We start from the raw sequence: 18,076 nt of genomic DNA, 5'->3' as shown, positions 1-18,076 counted from the left end.
TTCTGTAACAGACAGCACCAAGTTCAAGACCCAAGGACACATAGGTGACCTAATGGGGGGAAGTAATGTTGCCCCCTGCATAAAGGTTCGGACCAGTGAATGGGAGGCTAAAGGCCTTTGGAAGAATACGGATAGGGCCGAAACTTGACCTCTGATTGTACTCAAAGCCAATTTGATTTCCACAGCTGACTGTAGAAAAGAGGATTCTCCCAATCACGCATTTCCGAGGATGCCATTTTTTGGCTTCACACCATGCAATATAAAAGTCTTCCAGACATTATGAGATCTTCCTAGTGACAGCTTTTCTAGCAATTACTAGGGTAGGGACCACTGGTCCCAAGAAGCCACGGTCCTTTAACACCCTGGCTTCAATAGCCATGGTGTCAAATTTAGAGACTGTAAAATGGGGGTGGAATATAGGACCTTGAGACAGTAGATCAGGGTGACGTGGAAGCATCCATGGCCCGTCTATTGTCAGTCTCACAATCTCTGGGAACCAGGGCCTTCTGGGCCGGGCTGGTGCCACCATATTGACTAGAACCCTCTCTCTCTCCGAATCCTGCTGAACAATTGTGGAAGGAGATGGATTGGAGAAAAAGAATAAACCAGGGAGTACTGGCTCCATGAAACTACCAGAGGATATCTTGTTCGAGACACAAACTGCTGTAGCTTGCTGTTGAACCTGGATGCCAGTAGGTGGACCTCTGGCCACCCCCAACGTTGCCAAATTTCCTGGAACACCCCTGGGTGTAGGGACCATTCCCCCAGGCAGATCTGCTAGCAGCTGAGAATTTGCCTTCCAGCTCTCTACTCCCAGAATATGGACTGCCGATAGAATCGACACCTGTCCCTCTGCCCAGGCTAGAATGTGGTTCATCTCCTTCAGAGCTGAACGTCTCCTGGTACCATCTTGGTGGTTTATATAGGCCACTGCATTGGCACTGTCAGACTGAACCCTGATAGGACAGTCCTGAAGATTCACCGTTCATGATTGTAGGGCCAGTTGATGGGCAGGATCTGTTCTGTCCTTGACCATTTCTCTTGAGCTGTGAGCCCCTCTAGGGTCGCTCCCCAGCCTGAGAGGATTACCATCCTCCCTAGAAGACTCATACAGAGCCAAAAGGAGGGTTGTCTGGTGCCCCTTATTTGGCGCACCTGATTTTTCAGGATACAGATCCTTGCGGGTGGCAAGAATACTCTTGCTTGGACCGTATCTAAGATCAGACCTAAATACTTTAGACTTTGAGCTGGTTTTAAGGCAGACCTTTCGGTATTTCTGATCCAGCCTAAGCTTTTCAAATATTGCACTGTGCATGTTATGCTCTGTTCTAGAGCCTGTAATGAGTGATCTCTGAGCAGGAGGTCGTCCAGATACCCAAGCACCAGAAACCCCATGGCCCTTAAAAGACCCAGTACTGGTGCTAGGACCTTTGTGAACACCCAGGGAGCAGTAGCAAGCCTGAAGGGTAGAGCCACAAACCGAAAAAAATTGCAAATTGCAGGAACCGCTAATGAGGCTGAAAGATAGGTACGTGTAAAATAAGTGTCTTTTATATCGATGGAAGCTAAGAAGTCTTCCATCTGGAGAGAGGCTTACAGACTTCATCCGAAAGGACTGGATTAGTAGATACTGGTTCAGGGATCTTAGGTCCAAAAATGGGCCTTGTGACCCAGTTTGTTTTTTAAACCGTAAAACAAGTTCGCTCTTTCGGATACAGGAACCTGTACAATCACTCCTTGATGCACTAAATGTAGTGCCTGAAGCAACAAGTCTCTTTATGGAGGTTAAAAACCTCTGAGGGGGAACCCCCCGCAACTCCAGCTTGTAACTACAAGATATAATTGAGGTGACCCACTCGTCCTGAATTATTGTTCTCCAAAATGTCCGCAAAGTGCAGCAGCCTTGTCCGCACTCGATGGAGTGGGGGCGTCCCCCTCAAAATGAGGGCTTGGTGCTGGGTTTAGAAGAATTTTGGACCCAGGGCTTTTTCTGGCCTTGGCCTGCGGCTTGCCCCTGGCCCTAGCCTGCGGCTTGCCCCTGGCCCTAGCGCCCTGTTGGCAGCGGAACTGCCTTGGTGCTGAGACATTTGAGGAAGCAGTTTGAGGAAACGAGGGACGCCTGGTGCTTTTCTTCACAGGAAGTAGAGAACGCTTCCTTCTGGAAATCTTTTGGATATATTTGTCCAAAATGATCACCAAATAAACGTTCCCCGTGAAAAGGGAAACCTGTCAATAACTTTTCACAAGGAAGCTCGGCTGACCAGCTTTTAAGCCAAAAAAGTCTGCGCATGTACAATGTACAGACAAAAGAGCCAAACGAGAAACCTGCTGTACTGAATCCTTTTAAGGCGTCAACAGCAAAACACAGCGCTGGAGGAATAGCGGTCTCATTTTCAGGCAGATCATCCTCCTGGTTAGGCCTATCAGGCCGTTTGACCTGATCCTTTACGGACTGGCAGATACCAATTGCTGTAACAACTGGCTGAATAGCTGAACTGGCCAAAGAAAAGGAAGCATTTAATAATGACTCCAATTTCTTGTCAACAAGGTCTTTCAAGCCCTGTGCGTTATCTACTGGACAAGTTCTTGTTTAAGGAAGAGACTGCTGCATCTACGGCTGGCATTCTTTCTTTAACAAACTTTTCATCCCATCCATGGGATATAAAAAGGGAAAAACCTTAAGAGGAACAAAATCCTGTCAGGATGTTCACAATCAGCATACACCGCCTGTTCCAGCAGGGGGTGTAGGGGGAAAGCCTGTGTGGCCTGAAGAGGCCTCAGGGATCCCAAGAGAACCAGGGGGGCTCAGTCACCTCTGCAAGAGGCAACTTAAAGGCAGAACGAACCATTTCGGTCAGTCAGGATGAAAACCCTCTGTGACAGAGGCAGACATCAACTGGATATCCTTTTGTCCAGATTGCTTGGAAGCAGACTCATCTGCCAGGCCCCCCACAGAAGCCTGAGCTTTTTAGCTCTTCCCCATTCTCAACCCATTCCTGCTTAAAACTAGGAGGCTCCAGGGAGGGGGGATTGGTCACCCTTCTTGCCACCCTGCGGGATGAAGATAATCCTGTGCTCTAACCCGGCTAGGGCCGAGGACAGTTCATCCTTGGTGATAAAGTGTAAAGCAGCAGCGTTTACTGTAGGCACAACACCAGATAGGTGCAGTGGTTCAGATTGCCCGGACGCCTCAGGTCCTTTAGGGGATACAACACTAGAGATAAGACTAGGTTCATCGGGAACTGACGACATAGGTGTGCCCTTCCCTGTGGTGTTAGTTACTCCTCTTTTTTGAAGAAATATACTAGCCACAAAGAGAGAGTACTTAGGTGTAGTATTAAAAACACCTCAGAAGGGAGATCCTTTAATAGGACTCACCAAGCCCCTATGCAACAATCCTGCTAAGCACCTTAGCCTGCCAAGCAACACTTGGTGACTCACGTGACCCGGGTAAGGAGAAATGAACTGCTGGAAGTGCCTGTTCAGAGTCTGCTCTGTGTCCCACAGCTGCCTTCTGGAAGCACCACATGCTTGGCATATACAGCTTAAATAAGCTGGCGATGCGCAAGAACGTTCTGTGCATGCGGGCACGTCAATGTGCTGGTCCTGGCGTATGGGCGTGCCCAGATAAAGGTTACTGCGAGCGTGTGGCGAAGCCGCGTGCGCCATGGCTGCCAATACAAACTGCTGAGCACAGCGGCACTCTTGCAAACGCACGTGCGCCATGATGAACCAAGGCAAAATGGCGCACCGTCACCGCCATCATACAGGTAAAAAACAGCCAGACACAAGCAAAAAAGGTACACTTTGCAAACACCCACAGCTAGCCCAAAACTCCCTCGTATGGTCAGCGCCCACAGGTGTCCACAGCCTCTAGCTAGCTTGGCTGATTGTTACAATCACTGGGACACCCCACAATAATAAGTAAAGGGGTTTCACTTACCCATCCAGGCGAAGGGCAGCTAAGAAACTAAGAGCCCAAACTTCACCCATCACGGCTGGTTTCTGTCACTTGAGGACCTTCAAGGACAGAGTACCTTTTCATGTTCAGGGTCCACTCCCTTGGACCTGTACAGCACCCTGCAGGATAGCCTTAGCGCTGTGGTGTCCAGGATTCCACTTTGCAGGGTCCAGCACCCAGAGGCTGCATTACAGGCAAAACCTCGCAGGATCTTGAGTCTTCTTTGCGAGGCTCAAGTACCATTTGTCTAAGCATATAAAGCCTGTGCCAGTTGGATCCGATCGGTCAGAGAGCTCAAACAAACTGTGCCATCCACCCTGCAGACACTGGTAAAAAACTAAAGTACTTCCTTATGGGAGGGGTTATATAGGGGATCACGTCCGGTCTAAAGACCTTTGGTCTACCAGTGTCCATTCACCTGGAGATGAAATATAACTCAGCAGGTAATGAATATTAACCTGACTCTGTGTCCCATGATGAATGTAAAAGAAAGGTTTAATATAGTATATAAGTGTTGGCACACACTGTATTCAACTCCAATGTACCGTAAATATCAGACAGGATACAGCTCAAATCCCCGCCCATCAGTCACGCTCCTCTTTGGGCTTAATTGTAGAGGACATCTACAATTAAGCCCAATGTGGGTGAAACATGTCTGAGAAGCCAGACCAATGGGCAGTAATTTGAGCTATACTGTATCTTGGAGGGAGATGTGCTCAGTTTCTGCCAGCATCAGAATACAGACCGTAAACCTGGGAGACCACTACTGTGGGCTTGTTAAAGTATTTGCAAGTAGAAACGGTATTAGAATGAATACCTTGTACAATGTGAATACAACGTATAAAGCACGGCATACTGCACTGATGGATAGTGAACGGCTATGTCCTCGTGAACCATCATTAAATTCTTGCTCAGTAAAGCAAACACTGTAGGAGAGAGAGCCCACATCTACAAATCAATACAAAAAGAAAAAAGGGGTTACATTTCAGCGATAGGAAAAGAAAAAAAAAAAAAAAAAAAACACACACAATACACATTCAATAGTGTTCTACTACATAGTCAGAGGCAGCAGCTAAAAAAACTAAAAACAGAACGTAAAAATATCCTGTTAAATAAGTTCACAAAAAAAAGCACATTTTTTGCAGGTAAAAAAAAAAAATGCGGATTTTTATGTTGCAACAGCCTGTAAAGCATTGCAACAGCGCCTGCTCGGCGGCACTCGATGTCACAGGGTCCGGCGTCACTTCTGCACACTGTCAGTGTATCTGCTTACCCGTGCCTCCCGTATGGGTAAGTAGTTCTCAACAGGAAGATTCAATGAACTACCACAGTGCTCCACAGCACCGTGGTAGTGCATTGAGAACTACAAGCAGACAGCCGCTAAGGATCTCAGGGTTTTAGTTCATTCAGACACAAAGAGCTGTGTGTTTTAATGACACGGCCATGTGGGCATGGCCACACTGTTTTCAGTGACAGCGAGTACAGGAAACTTCACATGTAACATGTTCCCAAAGGTGAACTTAACCTTTAACAACCGTCAGACGGAGGAGCGGAGTTTTTTTTTCATGGCAGTGGCGGCGGGCAGAGTTTTTCGCTTGCACCCACTTTTCTTTGCATGCTCAGATAAGGGTCTGATATTGATAAGGGTGGCCACTACACAGGTATTTTCACAATTTTTTTTTTTTTTTTGCAGTAAAGGTTTTTTTTTTTTTTTTTTTACATTCAGCTGCCAGCGGGGAGCCCCACTGACAGCTTAGTCATCCGTTAACGCGGTGCCAGATTTCCAGGCTGCTCCTTAACATCTAGCTAATGTTAAAGACGCTGGTGGCCACCGGCTCCAAAAACTTGCATCTGAACCACATCTAAAATCACAGCTGAAGAGCTGAACGGCTGCTTTGGAAATTCTCTGTAAAAAAGGGAAAGAAAAATTTGCACCGGACATGTGTGAACCTGGCCTAAGTGAGTAAAGTTTAGAGTTATGGTAAGACTAGATTAGAAAAAACTACCATGGGCAAAAAAAGGAACATTTCAAATCATACATACCCCAATTAGTGAGTTCTTGGCATTTCCAATGGTCGTCAAAATGCTTAAGTCAAAGTCAACAACAAACTTTGCATTGTTCACACTGAACGTATGGTTCTTAAAAGCCTCATGCTGAATTTCAGCACAAGCTTCAGGTAGCTGCAGGCAGGTCAAGAGGCTGTTTAAAGCACATGTCATTTCTCCCAAAATCAGTTTGTACGCAGTCTCCAAAACTGGAATGTTCTTCAGGGTCAGTACTGCTTGGTACAGTGCATGTGCTGCATCTATTACCTGAAATTTAAACAGAGAAAGGTCTGTTACATTAAGGCTTCATTAAGACATGAGGTTGAGGGGCGGTGGCAAAAATGTGTTTTTTTGCGCCCGCCAACCACCCCCCCTTAAGCAGAGGATGGGGATGTTTACATGCCGCGGTCATGATGATTCATGCTTGTGGCAAACTTTACCAGACATATAGCAATTATTGGGTGGGAAGCCTGCCAAACGCTACACATTCAAGCAAAAGGGGAAGCGCCACAAATGCTGGGCAACCGTGTGGGGTTAAAACAGGCAGTAAGGCGTCATTGCATCTCTTCCTCAGAGCCTGTCAGTAGCCTCTGAAGCACGATCCAAATGCAGACTGGGCTTCAGAGAAAAGGGAGATTTATATGCATATCTAAAGCCGGTCAGAGGGTTTAAATCGTGGGCCCGGCCGAGATGTATGGGCAGGCTGAACGTACCCAAGTTGTTTGATCAATTAACTGAGTACAACAGCCTGATTTCCCATGCGAATATTGTGGCTTCTATAGCCTACTACAAAAACATATTAAATCATCCATAATATTCATATAAATTCCCAAATAAATTCCTAAATTCTCTCAGTCTCCCTCATTTAAAAATGAAGGGGGGAAGAGGAAACAAATGTTACTAATTGAGAAGAGAGCCAGGGATCCCCTTTTATGGAATTTCCTCCAGCTCTGTCCATCAATACCCCTCCCTCAAAAATCTTCAACCAACAAACTCACTATACCAACTAAAACACTCCCCATTACAAACAGTAAAAAACCATAAATACCTAAAAAAATTGTGAATTCTCTTCTTCTTTTCCTCCCTTTCTCTCCCTTCTCTTTTAAAGGGTGGATCTGGGAAGGTCTGCATGCAGCTACCCCCTTGCTCCTCCCAAATTAGTGTGCGCCCTTACCTAGCAATCCTATCCCCCGCCACTATATAAAAACTCTCACTTACTGACCGTGAGAAACCAAATAAAAATCAAAAATGTAAAATTGTGATTTATTAGATTAAGGGGTGGGTCTAGGGTTAAGATAGCTACATATAGCTTCTGCCCTAGTCACTGTGATTCACTTACCTATCACTCCTATCTATATATTAGGACCCCAAGTAAACTATTTTATAGAGGGGGGAAAAAAAATTAAAAAAAATATAAGGGGGAGAAGAGGAGGGGGGGGGGGAGAAGAGGAAAGGGGGTAGGGAGAAGAGGAAAAGAGGGGGGGGGAGAGAATGGGGGGGGGGGTTGGAGGAGGAAGAGGAAAGGGGGGGGGGAGGGGAGAAGAGGAAAGGGGGGGAAAGAAGAGGAAAGGGGGGGAAAGAAGAGGAAAGGGGGGGAAAGAAGAGGAAAGGGGGGGAAAGAAGAGGAAAGGGGGGGAAAGAAGAGGAAAGGGGGGGAAAGAAGAGGAAAGGGGGGGAAAGAAGAGGAAAGGGGGGGAAAGAAGAGGAAAGGGGGGGGAAGAAGATGAAAGGGGGGGGGAAGAAGAGGAAAGGGGGGGGGAAGAAGAGGAAAGGGGGGGGGGAAGAAGAGGAAAGGGGGGGGGGAAGAAGAGGAAAGGGGGGGAGAGAAAGAAGAGGAAAGGGGGGGGAGAAAGAAGAGGAAAGGGGGGGGAGAAAGAAGAGGAAAGGGGGGGGGGAAGAGGAAGAGGAAAGGGGGGGTGAAGAAGAGGAAAAAGGGAGGGTGAAGAAGAGGAAAGGGAGGGTGAAGAAGAGGAAAGGGAGGGTGAAGAAGAGGAAAGGGAGGGTGAATAAGAGGAAAGGGAGGGTGAATAAGAGGAGGGGGGGAGAGAAGAGGAAATGGGGGGAGAGAAGAGGAGGGGGGGGAAGAGGAAAGGGCGGGGGGAGACAGAGAACAGGAAAGCCGGGGGGAGAGAGAAAGGGGGCGGGGTGAGAGAGAAAAGGGGGGGGGGAGAGGGGGAGGAAGGGGGAGGGAAGAGGAAAAAGAGGGGGAGGAAGAGGAAGGAGGAGAATGGGAGAGAACAGGGGGTAGAGACAAACTTGGGCTAAAAACTTAGCTCCACAATTCTCCATCTTCTATATATTATTATGTGACAGGTTCCTCCACCCCACACACACACACACACACACACACACACACACACACACACACACACACACACACACACACACACACACACACACACACAGTTTCTGCCCTAGTCACTGTGATTCACTTACCTATCACTCCTATCTATATATTAGGACCCCAAGTAAACTATTTTATAGAGGGGGGAAAAAAAATTAAAAAAAATATAAGGGGGAGAAGAGGAGGGGGGGGGGAGAAGAGGAAAGGGGGTAGGGAGAAGAGGAAAAGAGGGGGGGGAGAGAATGGGGGGGGGGTTGGAGGAGGAAGAGGAAAGGGGGGGGGAGGGGAGAAGAGGAAAGGGGGGGAAAGAAGAGGAAAGGGGGGGAAAGAAGAGGAAAGGGGGGGAAAGAAGAGGAAAGGGGGGGAAAGAAGAGGAAAGGGGGGGAAAGAAGAGGAAAGGGGGGGAAAGAAGAGGAAAGGGGGGGGGAAGAAGATGAAAGGGGGGGGAGAAGAGGAGGGGGGGGGGAGAAGAGGAAAGGGGGGGAGAGAAAGAAGAGGAAAGGGGGGGAGAAAGAAGAGGAAAGGGGGGGAGAAAGAAGAGGAAAGGGGGGGGGGAAAGAGGAAGAGGAAAGGGGGGGTGAAGAAGAGGAAAAAGGGAGGGTGAAGAAGAGGAAAGGGAGGGTGAAGAAGAGGAAAGGGAGGGTGAAGAAGAGGAAAGGGAGGGTGAATAAGAGGAAAGGGAGGGTGAATAAGAGGAGGGGGGGAGAGAAGAGGAGGGGGGGGGGAGAGGAAAGGGCGGGGGGAGACAGAGAACAGGAAAGCCGGGGGGAGAGAGAAAGGGGGCGGGGTGAGAGAGAAAAGGGGGGGGGGAGAGGGGGAGGAAGGGGGAGGGAAGAGGAAAAAGAGGGGGAGGAAGAGGAAGGAGGAGAACGGGAGAGAACAGGGGGTAGAGACAAACTTGGGCTAAAAACTTAGCTCCACAATTCTCCATCTTCTATATATTATTATGTGACAGGTTCCTCCACCCCACACACACACACACACACACACAGTATAGATGGTATTCTCACTGCCCATAAAATTCATATAGTTTTCAAAGTTCTATACAATCTTAGTCCAGGATCAGCAGATATATGAAATCTTCCATTAACCTAGTTCTAACCATTTCCCTATAGCAATCTTTTTTCTTCGGTATTTGCTTTCATTTCCAATGTTTCGGGATTAATGCTTTCGCAGCATTTAAAGTGGATGTAAACCCGAACATTTTTTTTTTTTTTTTTTTGATATACTGTAGAGTATAAGATTTCCTATCATTTGAGCCCAGTCTTGCCACCACACAGAGTTAATCCATCTCTGAGCAATCCCCTTTTATTGTTCAGTGAGAAAAATCTTGACAGAGAAAAACTTTGTCAAATGCTCCCCCTTGCTATGAGTGACAGCCTAAGACAAAGGCATTATTTTTTTAATTCCCTCCCCCACTCCTCACTCCTTTCTTCAGCAGCTCTGCAAGGATTGGCTGTTCCACAACTCAGCATGATTTGGCATGCTGAAGTCATGTGGTTACTTTCCTGTCTTTTCACTGGATGTTAGAGATCATAGCAGAAGTTCAGTGTAAGAAATACACAGGAGAAGATGCATATTGACAAGGAGCGTAGAGGTGGGCGGGGAGACTGACATCACGACTCCACCCACCGAGCTCCAGACAACAGACCCATCCACAGAATATACAGTTTTTCAGCTCTCATAACAGACAAAGGGGAGACATTTGACAGGTAAAGATACATGCAGGAGGCATGTATATCCTTATAGATACCCCCCATGGCAGTAGTTTAGAAAGGATGACATTGGGTTTACATCCACTTTAACAAAAATGGGGTGATGGCTACTAAATTTTTCCTTGATTCACCTGTTGCATGGAACAAACAAACACTGACAAGGATCTTGCACGATTTCAACATTGCTAATCTTCTTAATTAACCGCTTGCCGACCGTCCACCGCAGTTGTACTGCGGCAGAATGGCACAGGCAGGCGAATCGCTGTTATGCTACGCTGGCCGCGACGATCGGATTCGATCGGGAACCGATCAAGGCCCAGGCCTATGAAATCTGGCCTGCACCTGGTGATCGCTCCTGACGAATGATATCCTTCCCCTGTCTGTGTAACTAAGCATTGACAGGGGAAGTGAAGTCATCTCTCCTCGTGACAGTCTTTTCGTTCTAGACCGAGGAGAGAGCATCTAAAAGTGAGTTGCACAACACTACACTGACACCAGGTCACGTAGGCACACAATTCAGTCCCCAATCGCCACCCCCCCAGTTAACCCCCTTCACCACTTGTCACTGTGTCACCCAGTACAGCAATCAGATTTTTTTTTTTGATCGCTGTACTAGTGTCATTAGTGACACTAATCAGTGTTAGGGTAATTAGTATTAGGCTCAGATAGGTCTAGGGACCCCGCTAACCCCCCCAATAAATGTTTAACCCCTTGATTACCCTGTCACCTGTGATCACAGTATAAGTGTCACGGGTGACGCAGTTTAGCTAGATTTATTTTTATAGCATCAGGGCACCCGCCGTATTTTATCCAATAAAGGTTTAACCCCCTGATCACCCGGCAGGTGAGCAAAGTTAGGTTTTAGCGCCAGATAGGGTCTGCGTCGCCCCAGGCAGTGTCAGATCAGTGCCAGTACCGCTAACACCCACGTATGCACCATACGCCTCCCTTAGTAGTATAGTGTCTGAACAGATCGATATCTCATCTTAACTATATTAGCATTCCCAGCAGTTTAGGGTTCCCAAAAACGCAGTGTTAGCGGGATCAGCCCAGATACCTGCTAGCACCTGCGTTTAGTCCCTGCCAAGGTCCGGTTTACCAGACCCCGGTCTTCTGCTGGCGTTGAGGTTCAAGAACCGCAGGGCTCTCGTATGGAGCAGAGAGCCAGTACTAGCGCCGCTATTCATTCTGGTGAACTGGCAAGCACCAGCGGCCTAGTACATCCTGGTCATACATCCAGCACAGCAGTAACACTTGGTGACGTGGCGCGTCCCATAAGTGCAGTTCAAGCTGGCAAGCACGAGAAGCGTCCCACTGCCACCAAGAAGAAGACAAAGACAGGCCCGTTGAGCCCATAGTGCCCTTCCTGCTGCATTCTCCAATCCTAATTGGGAACCCACCACTTCTGCAGCACCTGTACTTCCCCCATTCACTGGCCAACCTGGAATTCAGGTGGAAACCGTTAATTTTACGTCACTTTTTTATTTGCTGTTTTTTCACCGAAGATCTCTATGGATCTATTGTGGACCAAAACAATTTATATGCTGGTCAATTAATCGCCGCTAATCTCCAGCTGACCCTTGCCAGAGATTGGAGACCTATTACAGTCTCCGAACGTAAGACCTTCCTGGGCCTATCCCTCCTCATGGACATAACTAAAGAGAGTGAGTTGCGGTCATATTGGTCCACTGACCCAATTCACCATACGCCCGTGTTCTCTGCCTCCCTGACCAGGACACGATACGAGCATATCTTGCGGTTCATGCACTTCAGTGACAATGAACTCTGGCATCCTCGGGGTGACCCTGAATTTGATTGGCTCTACAAAATTTGGCCCCTCAAACCACTTCAACAAACGTTTTGCAACCTTGTTTACTCCCCATCAAGTTGTCTGCATTGATGAGTCCCTGATTAAGTTTTCAGGCCGCTTGTCATTCAAACAGTATCTTCCCAGCAAGCGTGCCAGACACAGGGTCAAGATGTACAAGCTCTGTGACAGGGCCACAGGCTATACATATAGTTTCTTGATTCACGAGGGAAGAGATCGTTACGTAGAGCCGGGAGAACTGCCCTGACTACATAGGGAGCGCTGGTAAGATTGTGTGGGACTTGGTGTCACCCTTATTCGGAAAGGGGTACCACTTGTATGTGGACATTACACAAGCGTGCCACTTTTTAGTCACTTGTTTGATCATCAAATTGGCGCATGTGGCACCGTGCGACTTAATCGCCGGGGCTTTCCCCAGTGACTTGTAGATTCCCTCTTAGGCTGGGGGAGAGAGCCTGCTTGAGAAGCAATAATTTGCTCACTGCGAAGTGGAGGGATAACAAGAATGTTTTCATTCTTTCCTCCCTTCACGCAGACATGACTGTCCAAATTACTACGACGACTGGTGTTGTGGAGAAACCCCTCTGTGTCCACGAATATAACCTCAATATGGGAGGGGTGGACTTCAACGACCAGTTGTTGGCGCCGTACCCAATTGCCCAGAAGGCCAGACGTTGGTATATATAAAAAAAAAAAAAAAAAAAAAAAGTGTCTGTATACTCATTTCAATTGGCTTTGCTGAACACTCATGTGCTATAGAGAGCTTCAGGACGAACTGGATCCTTCCTTAAATTCCAGGAAAAGATCATCAGAGTCCTTCTGTTTCCAGACGGTGCTCTGGCCCAACTTCCCAGTGCAAATGCAGTAAGCCGGTTGCATGAGAGGCATTTTCCGCATGTCCTCTCTGGTACCCCTACCCAAAGAAAGCCCCAAAGTAAATTGTTGTGTCTGTAGAAAACGCGGATTAAGGCGTATCACACGCTTTTAGTGTCCCTCCTGTCCTGCCCAACCTGGTCTTTGCATTGGTTTGCATAGGGTACAGCACCACACAGTCATAGGCACATGTACACAGGGTCTCGGGGTCTCGAAAGATGTGATGGCCATCACATTTTGAGAGACCCTAATCTGAAATGTTTAGTTTATAGTTCTTTTTTTTACAGTTTTTATAAAAGTGAAAAAAACAAACACACACACAAAAACACAAAAAAAATTTAAAAAAGCCAAAAATAGTTGTGGTTGTATTTTTCTTCTCTCTCTTATGTTCGCTCTCCACTTTCCACGCTACTGTTCGCTCACTATTGTTCTATATCTATCGTTCTCTCTTGGTTTTATTTCAACCATGTTTTATTGTATTTGCTTTGCAGGTACAGTATGATACTGTAATGTTTGTTTTATTGTTAACTATCATTTTCTTAGCAGGTACGCCATTCAGCTGCAGCACGGATTTATTTATCTTGACAGCAAACAACTGAGTATAAAAGAGAAAAGAGGTACCTCCAAGCATAGCAATATGGTTACATTTAACAAAGGAACAACATTTAGCAACTCACATGGGTTGATGATTAAAACAGGCACATCCAAGTATAGGCACATCCAAGTATACACCCCCCCACCTCGTCTTACTTACCTGAGCCCTAGAACTTGACCCACAGGGACACGCTGTCTCTGCCTGGTGTTCTCGGCTCTTGGCTGGATAGATTGACAGCAGCGCAGCCATTGGCTCCCGCTGCTGTCAATCAAATCCAAAAAAGCAGGCACCGGGGGGTGGGGCCCGAGTCCTGCATTCAGCCTCTACGGACGCCGAATGCTGAACTCGGGAGCGCGCCCACAAGGTAACCCCCCAGGAGAGCGCTTCTCCCAGGGGGGTTATCTGATGTGGGGAGGAGCCACGAGAGCCGCCGAGGGACCCCAGAAGAGCATATTCGGGGCCACGCTGTGCAAAACAAGCTGCACAGTGGAGGGAAGTATGATACGTTTGTTATTTTTTAAACGAACCCTTCCAATCACTTTAAAGACGCCTCTCTTTTATACTCTAACTCCTACTTGATCTTGCTTCTAATCCCCTTTTGGAGGCTTCCATTTGTAAATGGACATTTTATGGTTACACAACCTATGACATTGCTATAATCTTTTAATATAGCCTATAAACTGAAGGACCTATGAATAAATGGTTGTGGAACGAATCATCTGAGTTTCCATTATTTCTTATGGGGAAATTCGCTTTGATATACAAGTGCTTTGGATTACAAGCATGTTTCCGTAACAAATTATTTTTTGCAATTCAAGGTTTTACTTTATATCAGTACCCCAAAGTTGTTTATATTTTATTTCCCTTCCCTAAAGACACACATACACTTGGACTGATTCAAGTGGAAGCCAATTAACCAGAAAAACCCAAAAGGAACCCACATACACTTAGGTTAAAGCAGTACAAACTCCACACACAGTGACCCTGGTGCAAATTAAATGCAGTACCTCAACACTACAAGGTAACAGTGCTAAACACCAAGCCTCACTGCAATGGTTTATCCTGGGTAAAACTGATCAGTTTATAAACCTTGAAGGAAATAAACATCTGTGTTCCTCAATGCAATATGAACAAATATCAGACAGAAATCTATCAAAACACTAACTTAAACCTGCACTTATTTATCCTTAAAGTGGATGTAAACCCAATGTCATCCTTTCTAAACTACTGCCATAGGGGTTATCTGTAAGGATATACAAGCCTCCTGCAGGTCTGGAGCTCGGTGGGTGGAGTCGTGATGTCAGTAGACTTCCCGCCCACCTCTACACTCCCCTTGTCAATATGCATTTCTCCTGTGTATTTCTAACACTGAACTTCTGCTATGATCTCTAACATCCAGTGAAAAGACAGGAAAGTAACCACATGACTTCAGCATGCCAAATTATGCTGAGGTGTGGAACAGCCAATCCTTGCAGAGTTGCTGAAGGAAGGAGTGGGGGAGGGAATTAAAAAATACTGCATGTGTTTTAGGCTGGTGCACAAGATATGTAAATCACCTGTCACTCACAGAAAGGGGGATAATTTGACAACGTTTTTCTCAGTTTGTCAAGATTTATTTCACTGAACAATAAAAGAAGATTGCTCAGAGATGGATTAACTCTGTGTGGCAAGACTGGGCTCAAATGATAGGAAATCTTATACTCTACAGTACGATATTAAAAAAAAAAAAATAATAATAATAATAATAATAATAATTCGGGTTTATATCCACTGTTCCTCTTAAAAAAGGTTAACTTCTTAAAAAAAAAAAAAAAAAAAAAAAAAAAAAGGGAAGAACATCTTGAACACAGTTGTGGCCCAGTACCCTTCAGGGTGATTCTAGTTCACACAGAATACCTAGTATAGCGGGTGTAAAGGAAAAGTCTTTGCAGCAGCTGGAGCTTTAAAAAGACCCAAAACTGTAAAGAGCAGGCTAATCCTCTAAATACAGAGTGGAACATGCTAGATCAATAAAGTCTGATACAATCCCCTCTAATTCTGGGTTAAAAGCAGGAGATTGAGGTGCCTAAAAAAAAAGCTTCAGAAACAGACTGTTGGAACTCAGAGTTAGATGGTTACAGGGACCAGTGGCCTGGCCTAATCTGAGGGCCTGGAAGGACAGAGATTCTCCAGGGAATGGTGCTGGAGCACAGGGAGAGCTTATGCAGTCAAAGTGTACAAAGAGTTGCACACACTTGGACAAAGTCCTGAGTGGGTATGGAGGTCCCCCTGAGGACAGGACGGGGGACTCAAAGTCACCTGCCCAAAAAAGCTGAGGAATACTCAGAAGACGATGAGCTAATAACAAATAGGGGTAACAAGGTTTTAGATTACAGGCACCCACTAAGAGGAAAGGGAATAAATGTCCCTAGAATGGTTAGGGGAGCATGGGCTGGGGACACCAATAGATGCAGAAATGTTCCCTCTGTGTCAATGCACAGCCATGTTGCGTGGTTAGCAGTAACTAGTCCTAAAGAGAGAGGCGCTGAATCAATTATCTACAAACCAGGCTGCTGGAGATTATGAGGGGATGGGTGGCCAGTGGTGACCAGGTCAGTGTGGGCAGGCAGTGATAATGGAACAAAGTTCCACAAGGTGCTTCAAGCAGGAGCAGCAGAGGGGCAGGGCTGTGTCAGAGTACTGCATGGCCAACTACGGCACACAGGTCTAAAGTGTCAATGCAGAGCCCAGTACCCAAAGGTCATACTCCAGGCTATTCCGTTGTGGTCAGTACAGCGAGGCTGTAGGCAAGGTCTTTAGAAATGGGCTGAATAAACAAATCCAATAGCTGCTATGTAGAGACTAGCTCAACCAGCAGTGTAGTGTGGAATCTTGATTTAAGAAACAAGTCAAAGTAAAAAAAAAAGTTAGCAAAAATTGGCTAGACATTTCTCAGCACAGCTTAGGAAAAAAAAAAAAAAAAAAAAAGTTTCCATCCTCCTAGCACACTAGCAAAAAACCCAGACTTGCAAAGTATAGGGCCTCATGCACACTGGACATTTTTAATGCTGCTGTTAGGGGTGTCTGGCTTTTTTTTTTTCCCCGCCTCTAAACGCCCCTGCATGTTAGCATATGTGTCCATGTACACACACAGGCATATAGAGGCAGAAAAAAAAAAAAAACACACACACACACACACACACACACACACACACAACTGCCAGCGTGCCCAGGAGCAGCAGCATTTTGGCAGGAAAAAAAACAAACAAACCGCTAGAGACATTTAGCACTTGAGTGCTCGTTCATATCAATGGCCGAAGTTATTATTTTGACTAAAGGGAAAAAAAAAAAAAAAAAAAAAACACACAAGTGCTTGACACACCTAAACTTAAAGGGTTTGTTTTTTTTTTTTTTTTGTTTTTTTTTTAACATACATATCATACATGCCTCCACTATGCAGTTCGTTTTGGTCCCCCAATGGCGCTCGCAGCTCCTGCCTGCATCGGTAAACCCCCTAGGAAAAGCTCTCTCCGTGAGGGTTACCTTGCAGGCGCACTCCCGAGTCCAGCATTTGCGTCTATAGACACAGAATGCCGGACTTCGCCCCGGCGCCCCCGTCATTTGATTAACAGCAGCGAGAGCCAATGGCTGCACTGCTATCAATCTATCCAATCAAGCGCTAAGAAACCCGGCCAGAGAGGTAGTGCGTGTCTCCGGCGGAGGGAACGGGCTCAGGCGAGTAAAACGGGGGGGGGGGGGGGGGGGGGGTGGGCTGGGTCCCACATCACAGGGTAAACGTTTGTCCGTATTGGACCTGGCTAGATATCTATCCTGTTTACAAAAGAAACATTTTTGTCCTTTGTGGTATCCAATAATACTACCAGTAAAATCAGCAGTACTATTCAAATCTGCGATTTCGGAAAAATTACTTTCCACATATTCAAACTCACCTGATGCCCGTTAAACAACTGAGATGATTACTTTTCCAGGTCTCATATCACTCAAAGTTTCCCTGTAACATCTGAGCCCCTTTTCATCTTTGGCTCCATATTAGGTGATACTCCTAGTACTGACCTACTTTGGATCGAATGCTGTATAGCAGTAATACTTCGCATGCAGAAAGGACTTTATACTGGTCCTGAAATGTGTCGGGCTCAATACTGAAGGAACTGTATTTACATGATCCAATTCTGCTCTCTGGTTTTATGCATTTTGATTTATAGTGATGTATGCACCACACCTTTTTTTTTTAATAACAAAAAATACATTTCTTTTTTTCTATATTTTGTTACTCTCTTTACGTGTTCACACAAGCAAAGTGGGAACCAGTAAAATCAGCACTATATAATACAAAAAAAGAAAAAAAAAAAAAAACCTACCTCCTTTTCCTTATGGTAACGTATCAAAAGCAGCTTTGAATCTGGTACAAAAAGTTTCTCCACAAAAGTTGAGGGTAGTTTAGTATTAATTTGTTCAACCATCTGAGGAAAAAAAAAAAAAAAAAAAACACACCACACATAATAAATATAATGCAAAAATATTTACAGTGTAAATCAGCCCTGATTCCAACCATCTGGTAAGGGTTCTTAAAAAGTGGAGTTCCACCCAAATGTGGAACTTGTGCTCATTTGTCTCCTCCCCCCTTCCGATGCCACATTTAGCACCATTCGGGGGGAGAGAATACCTGTCTGACAAGTATCCTGCCCCCACTTCCGGGAGCCGCAGCCGTTGACGT

General features: G+C 46.1%; 1 protein-coding gene across 3 annotated transcripts in view; it reads right to left on the bottom strand.

The window, feature by feature from the left end:
- Positions 1-18,076, bottom strand: part of SMG1 (SMG1 nonsense mediated mRNA decay associated PI3K related kinase) — a 409,928-nt gene that overhangs the window by 292,041 nt on the left and 99,811 nt on the right. For all 3 annotated transcript variants that reach the window (XM_073591119.1, XM_073591120.1, XM_073591121.1), the window contains exons 12-14: positions 17,721-17,822; positions 6,005-6,274; positions 4,779-4,909 (exon numbers count right to left, since the gene is read on the bottom strand). In XM_073591119.1, coding sequence (XP_073447220.1) covers positions 4,779-4,909; positions 6,005-6,274; positions 17,721-17,822 — 503 coding nt within the window. The remainder of the gene's footprint in view (positions 1-4,778; positions 4,910-6,004; positions 6,275-17,720; positions 17,823-18,076) is intronic.

This window comes from Aquarana catesbeiana, linkage group LG06 (genome assembly GCF_042186555.1).
Source record: "Aquarana catesbeiana isolate 2022-GZ linkage group LG06, ASM4218655v1, whole genome shotgun sequence".
Classification (NCBI taxonomy): Eukaryota; Metazoa; Chordata; class Amphibia; order Anura; family Ranidae; genus Aquarana; species Aquarana catesbeiana.
The sequence above is the reverse complement of the archived record's forward strand: the minus strand, read 5'-3'. Positions and strand labels throughout refer to the sequence as shown.